Source organism: Parasteatoda tepidariorum, chromosome 11 (genome assembly GCF_982258835.1).
Source record: "Parasteatoda tepidariorum strain Cologne lab strain chromosome 11, Ptep-v5.0, whole genome shotgun sequence".
In the NCBI taxonomy this organism is placed as follows: Eukaryota; Metazoa; Arthropoda; class Arachnida; order Araneae; family Theridiidae; genus Parasteatoda; species Parasteatoda tepidariorum.
This window is the reverse complement of record NC_141765.1, coordinates 39,745,901-39,754,010: the sequence shown is the minus strand read 5'-3', so window position 1 is coordinate 39,754,010 and position 8,110 is coordinate 39,745,901. Positions and strand designations below refer to the sequence as shown.

At 34.1% G+C, this 8,110-nt stretch overlaps 3 protein-coding genes across 3 annotated transcripts in view; 1 reads left to right on the top strand and 2 right to left on the bottom strand.

The window, feature by feature from the left end:
* Positions 1–370: 370 nt before the first annotated feature.
* Positions 371–2,692, bottom strand: LOC147801360 (uncharacterized). The gene has a single exon (XM_087154479.1). It carries the CDS (start codon positions 2,690–2,692, stop codon positions 371–373), a length of 2,322 nt encoding a protein of 773 aa, XP_087010605.1.
* Positions 2,693–2,694: 2 nt separating this feature from the next.
* LOC147801359 (uncharacterized) lies at positions 2,695–4,776 on the bottom strand. The gene is made up of 2 exons (XM_087154478.1): positions 3,527–4,776; positions 2,695–3,376 (listed from the first exon to the last, which is right to left on the bottom strand). The coding sequence occupies exons 1-2, from the start codon at positions 4,774–4,776 to the stop codon at positions 2,695–2,697; spliced, it is 1,932 nt and encodes a 643-aa protein (XP_087010604.1).
* Positions 4,777–7,505: 2,729 nt separating this feature from the next.
* The window catches only part of LOC107456646 (ER degradation-enhancing alpha-mannosidase-like protein 2), a 42,883-nt gene continuing 42,278 nt past the window's right edge, over positions 7,506–8,110 (top strand). The window contains exon 1 of the mRNA XM_016074557.5: positions 7,506–7,747. Coding sequence (XP_015930043.1) covers positions 7,638–7,747 — 110 coding nt within the window. The 5' untranslated portion in view covers positions 7,506–7,637. The remainder of the gene's footprint in view (positions 7,748–8,110) is intronic.

The following is an 8,110-nucleotide window of genomic DNA, read 5'->3' as shown; positions in this document are numbered from 1 at the left end:
TATTCACTGGTGGTCATTATACCTGTGATTCGAATTCAACAATAATTACACAAATTGTAATAATAAAAAGGATTTTATTTCATTGTGGTTCAGTGGTTAAATCCAAACTGAAACTTAAGAAGTGAAGAAAAAATAATAAGAAATTGTTTGCGCTCAGCGCCATCTGGTATCATGAATCCTCAACACTCCCCACTTGAACTCCTCCGAGTTCACTTAAATTTTAAACATAAAAATTAGACAAAATGTAACATAAACAAATTTTAAAAAAATAACATTTAAATGCAAATAAATTTGAAATGAGATGCAAATATTCACTTGAAAGATAATAAAAAATAAAAACATAAACTATTAAAGTTTATCATTATTCATTTCAGTCATTGAGTTCTAAAGGATAAATAAGTTGTACTGGGCGTTTATATTCGCCGTTGGATTTGCGAATAAGGCAAGATCTTACAAGTCCATCACGCCCTTGAAATACTTTTGTTATAATACCTATGTCCCATAATAGTTTTGATTTTGTGGTGCCCTCCATCAAAACCACATCTCCCACTTTCAAACATTTTGTGAAGTTAGGAGAAGTAAAGTTGTGTGCAGATCTCAAATTAAACAAATAGCGCTCCTTCCAGCGCTTCCATAAATTAGCCAATAATGTAGCTTGGTATTCTTTTCTTTTTATAAGAATCTTTTTGGTGGATTCTCTATGGATGGTTTCTATGAAATGGGCTGGATACTCTGCCTTTTCTTTACCAGGGGTTAAAAACTGTGATGGGGTAAGAATTTCCGGTTCACCAATTTCGTTAGTGACGTAGGACAAGGGTCGAAGATTAGCGATGGTTTCGATTTCAGTCAATATAGTGGTCATCTCTTCAAAATTTAAAAGAGCTTTTCGAAGTATTTTCTTTAGAGGCTCTTTGACACTTTTTACCAATCTTTCATAAAATCCTCCCCACCAAGGGGCAAGTTGAACGATGAATTTCCAGGATATTCTTTTAGCAGCAAGAAAGTTTTTGAATTCGGAATTTTCCAAAATATCAAATAATCTTTGAAGCTCTTTATCGGTACATTTAAAAGTCTTGGCGTTGTCGGAGTAGATTGTATGACAACCACCTCTTCTAGAGAGAAATCTTCTGAATGCGAGCAGAAAATTTGAAGTAGACATGTCTGTGACTAATTCAAGATGTATTGCTCTCGTGACTGCGCATGTGAACAAGGCTATATATGATTTCTTTATTCCATTTTCACCCTTGATGTAGATTGGTCCGGCAAAATCAATTCCGCATACAGTAAAAGCAGGAGTTTCACTAATTCGATCTTTTGGAAGCTGTCCAGTCATTTGGGTAGAAGGCTTGGCTGCGTATCTGCGACAAATCAAACATTTCGAGACAACCTTTTTTACTAATTGTCTTCCTTTAGGCACCCAAAATCTTCTCCGAATTTGTACTAGAGTGCTCTCTACTCCAGAGTGAAATACATTTTCGTGTTCTCGCTTGACAAGCAACTCTGTAAATTTAGACTGTCTTGGTATGATTATAGGCTTTTTCTCCTCGAAAGAATAATCTCCTTCGTTCAATCTTCCTGTGATTCTCAGGATACCTTTTTCATCAAGAGAAGGAGCTAAATTGAAAATAGTAGAAGAAGCTGGAATACGCAAACTAGATTGGAGAGCTCGTATCTCACTTTCAAAGAATTTTGCTTGAGTAAGCTTTACTAGTATATCTTCAGAATTTCGGAGCTCTTCTGCAGTCAAAGTGTCCATATTCGGCTTAACTTTCTTTAAACAGTTCAAATATCGCACTACCCACGCTATGGTTCTAACAACTTTTTCGAGGTTGCTAAAGTTAGCGATATTTATCAACTCAAGTTCTTCACCATCTACACATTTCATAACGGTGATTTCATTTTTACGATACTCAATTTGTTCATCATTTTCTTTGAAGAGTTTCAATTCTGGCCACATTTCGGTCGGAAGGGACAACCAAGGTGGCCCCTTCCACCAAATGTCGGAATTCTTCAATATACTCATGGAAGCACCTCTACTAATAAGATCGGCAGGATTGTCAATTCCGGGGCAGTGGAACCAATCCTTAGGTTGAGTAATCTCTTGAATTTCTTCCAATCGGTTACGCACAAATTGTTTAAAACGAATGGCAGGAGTTTTTATCCAGCAACACACAATAGAGGAATCGCACCAAAAGAAACTGTCACACGGAATTTTTATGGCTCTAGTAATAGTTCGAAATAATCTAGCAGAGAGGAGGGCACCTAGTAGCTCAAGTCGTGGTAATGTAATCATTTTGAGGGGCGCAATTCTACTTTTAGCTGAAACAAAACATGTAGAAATATGCCCATCACTAGTTTCTGATCTGATATATGCTACTGTACCATAACCCTTTAAGCTGGCGTCAGAGAAGATATGTAACTGTGAACTTATAATTTCTTTGTTACCTGCTTCGAGAAAATAATAACGCGGTATTTTCAAATCATTAAGTTCACCGAATTGTTTACATATTTCGCGCCACTGATTTTCCATATCTAAGGGTAGCTCTTGATCCCACTCCAATCCGCTTTTCCAAATGCTTTGAACTAGAGATTTTAGAAGCATTGTAAAGGGTCCCAAAAATCCTACTGGATCAAAAATACGCCCAATGATTTTCAAAATAAATCGTTTCGTTATTTGCCCTGTGTCTATCATTTTTAACAGATATTCGGACTCAAAGTAAAATAGATCTTTTTCAGGATCCCAACAAACTCCCAAAACTTTAAATGGAAAGCCTCTGATTGACCTAACGATTCCTTTTCATTCTGAACATCTATACCTGCATTCTTCCATAATTCACGTAATTTTTTATCATTTGTTTGAAACTTTCTCAATACCATGCCCGCATCCCGAAATATTTCAACACAATCAGAACTTATTTGAAATGCTGTACCTGTACTGTCACTTCCCCCTATGACGTCATCGACATATACCCTTTCATTTAGTAATTCATACGTAAGAGGCTTTGATTTTGCAAACTTTTTAATATGCTCTTTAATAGTAGCCGCTAAGAGAAAAGGGCTACAGTTGATACCAAATAGTACGCGGCAAAATCTATAAATTACTGTAGACGAATCATTATCGGGGTCATCTGACCAAAGAAATCTTGTGACATCTCGATCTTCTACATTAATCCCTATTTGTAAGAAAGCTTGTTGAACGTCCCCTATAAAAGCAATCTTGTTTTCCCGAAACGCTAGCATAAGTTCATATATATCAGGGTATAAATTTGGCCCAATATACAAACAGTCGTTAAGAGACAATTCATTTTTTTTATGCGCGGAACCGTCAAATACAATCCTTAATTTGCTAGTTAGTTTATCGTTTCTTATAACAGCCCTATGAGGTAAATAACATTGTTTATAATTTTGGGGATCAGTGTTTTTAACTTTCTCAATTATCCCTTCATTTTCGTAAGTTTTTATAACTTTTTTATATTCTTCAAACAAGGATTTATCATTTTTAAATCTCCTCTTTAATTTGTCAAACCTCTCTGAAGCCAGCTCAAAGTTATCATTTAACAAATGTTTTGTATTTGGTCTCCAGAGAAGTCGCACACTATACCTATTATTTTCAAAATGCAAATCAGAATTAAAATCTTTTAACAATTCACTTTTATTATCAACATTTTCTTCGTTCATAGTATTTATTCCTAATCCTTCGAGGTTCCAAAACAAAGAATAATCAACATCAGATATTATAGTATTGTTTACAATCCTACTTAATTGGCAATTATTCATGAATCTCCCTTGAACCACAAAACCAAATAAACTATCGGTTGCAACGAGCCCTTTTCCGAGCCTCAAAGACGTATCAGAGATTACGTCATGTAGGAAATCGGCGCCGATCAAAATGTCTATATCAGCAATTTCTCCGGTATCCGAAAGAAAAATATTATTTTTCCTTGCTAATTGTTTAATTCTCTCATGGGGTGCGGCTATTTTCCCACACGTTATTTTTTCTACTACAAATGCTTCAATGCAAACATTTAATTTTTTATCGTTTTTGTTCTGAAGATTCACTTTCACTAAATCATAAGAACATCCCTTGGAAATTTTTTCTCCAAAACCGAAAACATGCAACCGTTCAGTTTTAATGGTCCTGAGGTTCAACTCATTACAAATATCCCGTTTCAAAAAACTGCGATGGCTACCAGAGTCAAATAAAATTCTAACCAACTTCTTTACATTACCATAAATCAAATACGCTAAAGAAGTCTGTAAATAGATCATTTCATTTTGTTTTCGTTTCGAAACACATGAAGCGGTAACGGATGCCAAAATATCGTTTTTCTCTTTCGACTCATTATTAATTGCTGATTTATCACAAATTAATTCGCTATGCGGTTTCTTACATGCGGTTTCTTTTTTTTCTTCGATGGTCAGAGAACAATCTTTCGATTCGTGATTTTTGGAATTACAAAACAAACAAAATATGCTGTTAGATGCCGAAACTAATGCTGAGGAAGATGAGAACTTCCGATTATAATTATGTTTACTATGGCTCTCCGACCTTTGCTGTGTTTCGAAATGAACACTTAGTTTTTTAGAACTATTAGACAACACATGTGAGGCTTCTCTACATTCTACCTCTTTTCTAATAAATGAAATTAGTTCATCAATATCAAAATCTACACTTGATTTTCTATTTTTATTATAATCTAAATTTAAATCCTCTGGTAGCTTTCGTAAAATAACAGGACAGAGTAAATTACCATAACTACCTTTTGTTACATTCATTGATTGCAAACTGCGAATGTGGATTTCACATTCGTCATAGAACTTACGTAGAGCTTTAATGTCATATGAATTTCTTACAGAATTAATTGATAAAAGTTTATTCATATGACTACTAATAATTAAATCTTGCCTACCAAATCTTTCGGTTAGCAACTTAATAGAAGAATCATAATTACTTTCAGTTAATGAGAATCCAGAAATTGCACTCAAAGCAACTCCCCCTAAATACATCTTAAGATAATTAAATTTATAAATTTTTTTAAGACTCTCATTACTATGTATAGCTATGTTATAGCTATTCCAAAAACTGTGCCACTCACAAGCATCACCAAAAAATTTGTTTATCTCCAATTTAGGTAATTTAACGTTAGCAACGTGCGAGATATTTCCATAAGTTATATTTTCTTGTAAATTATTGCTACCACTATTAATCGTTACTTCCTGTCTTGTAGTCTGGCATTTCATTAAATATCTTTCAATTTTGCCTTTATAAGCCACTACTCGATCTTGATACTCTTGACTTTGTATGATTTCACTCTCTAATTCATCGCTTTTACCAAAATAATTTTCAATTTTCAAATCAAGATCCTTTAAAGTTTCGTTTTTTACATTTAACTGGTTTAGATAATCATACAAATCAGGATAATCAGGAAGTGTTTCTAATAACGATTTATCAATTTTATTTATTAATTTTGTAATCAGCTGTCTGATTACTGCTCTTTTGGACTTTAATTTTTCAAAATCATCCATTATAAACAGCTCGCACGTTACTAAAACAAATACAATACAACTAATACAATGAAAAATCAAAATAAATTACCGACTTAAGGGAGACCAAACAAAACAAATGTTAACTTACATTTCATGCAGGTGGCCTATTTTCGGCCGGTGTAGCACCTTGATTCGAATTCAACAATAATTACACAAATTGTAATAATAAAAAGGATTTTATTTCATTGTGGTTCAGTGGTTAAATCCAAACTGAAACTTAAGAAGTGAAGAAAAAATAATAAGAAATTGTTTGCGCTCAGCGCCATCTGGTATCATGAATCCTCAACAACCTGTAATATCATTTGCTTATGTATTGACGAAATAGTTGATTTAATTATGGTACATCTGTTTTGTATTATTCACTAATGGTTATTATACAGATAATATTTTTATATATTGACAAAATGCCTAATATAATTATGGCATATCTGATTTGTACTAATGCACTTGTCATATACTAATTGTTATGATAATCATAATATTTATTTGTTGTTGTGTGCTAAAAAAAATATGTTTGGAATTTCTACATTCATTAAAGGACTTTTTTTAAAAAATATTTTGTTATCATTAAGTTTCCTACATTTATCATAGAATACATATTAAGTAAGAGATAAATAATCAGTTGCATTTTATTTATTTTGACAAAAGAAGATATTTCATGTTAATTTTCTTTGATATACAAAAAACTGAACATTTTTGCACTCATCAAAACTTCTCACACTGCATAAATTTCCGAATAAGAAAGAAGAAAATACGCAGACCCTCTTTAAGTATTACTTACGTTCTATTTATATTGTGTTTTCATAAATCGTTGAATAAAAAAAAAATTCATATTAGACGTTATTTTATCTTGTAAATCTTTAAGTTCTTACAGCAAAGTAAGTCAAACTGATAAAAAATGACTATTTCCCCCAAAATAATCAAGCGAAATTGATGGAAAGGAGAATTTTCTTCGGGCTGAGAAGCTATAAGAAGTAAAATATAAAACAAATAATGAAACGTGCCGTCATACAATCGTGGGAGAGATGACATCACGTTCAGAATGACGTTTTAGCTGACGTACACTAGCAATAGTATTAAATTGCATTGTCAATGAAAATCTCATGACAAGGTGGATTTTAACTGAGCATACGAAACGCTGCAAACAGAAACCTTATAATTATGTAGATTTAGAATGATTTTTCATCTTAGAACTAGCGTTATTCAAGTTTTTTTTCTCTTGAAAACCCTAAGACAACCTCGTTTTAAGGTTGTTAGGTAGAAGGTTGTTTTCCAAGGTTTTGTATTAGGGTAATGTGCGTAGAATAGAGCAGATTCTCGCAGACCTCGTTTTAAGGTTAGAAGGTTTACACGTAAACCGTGTAAAAACCCTTTTTAGGTTTACAGGAAAAGGTTTTTGTTGGGTGAAAAAAACATTATATTGCTATCTGGGTTCGGATCATCCTCAGGGATGTTTCCCAGACCATCGCCAGTAGCCCATTGTGCAGCTCTAGTGCGACGTAAATGAGCTACAAAACCAACAACCTCGCACTAGAGCTGCACAATGGGCTACTGGTGATGGTCTGGGAAACATCCCTGAGGATGATCCGAAGGCATGCCATAATAATTTTGATCCTCTGCAGAGGAGATCGCACCCCCCGCTTCGGTAGCCCGTCGATCTGCACGAGAAGTCAAGCACTTTATGATAGAGTAGTTTAAGGAGAGCCGATGCCACCCTCCCTCGGTTCCTTCGCAGACTAATCCAAGTGGTCACCCACCCGCACGCTGACCGCAGCCAGTGATGCTTGACTTCGGTGATCTGCTGGGAACCGTGTCTTAACGATCATTCTTCCGCGGGACCTCTAGTGCGACGTAAATAAGCTGCACCAACAGCCTATCTTTCACTCTACAATAAGCGAGCTATAAGCAAAATACTGCAAGGAGCTCCAAAAATGCCTGTTAGTCAGCATCATCTTAAAGCAAATCCTGCAACCTGGATCAATCTCTTGGTTGTTGATAATCGACGAGTAAAACTGCACCTGCTATTTTCGACTAATGTGATTTTATTGTTATGTTTTTTATTACGGCAATGGTAACGTGAATGTGGAAATATGCGTTACGTGTGTATCTTTTGTTATGTTTATATTTTGATCTTCAGTATTATTACTTTTGAATCGCATTCATTTCGAACATTTTCTGACGATGATGTTAAAGTGTATAGGTAAGCAAATAATAACAGTTGTGCCATACGGTTAATTTCTAGATGTAATAGATTTCTGTATGTTGAAATTATGAGATAGGTATTGAAAATCATATTCTTTGCCTTGTCTCCCTTTATTTTTGCATTTGCTAATTCATAAAGGTGAAAATAATTGTAGGAATAATTAACGGAAAAAAAAATCAAGTTTTTGTATCCTACCTGACAAATTTTTAAAAACCTGACAGGATTTTAAAGATTTGAAGCATTGAGAAGATTTTCGTATCGGTATCTATGTCAAAAGTGGGATATTTCCGTATTGTGATCTGCCGCTCAACAATCACCAAGTTGCCAAATTGATTTTATATTGAAAAAAAAAAGAAAAAA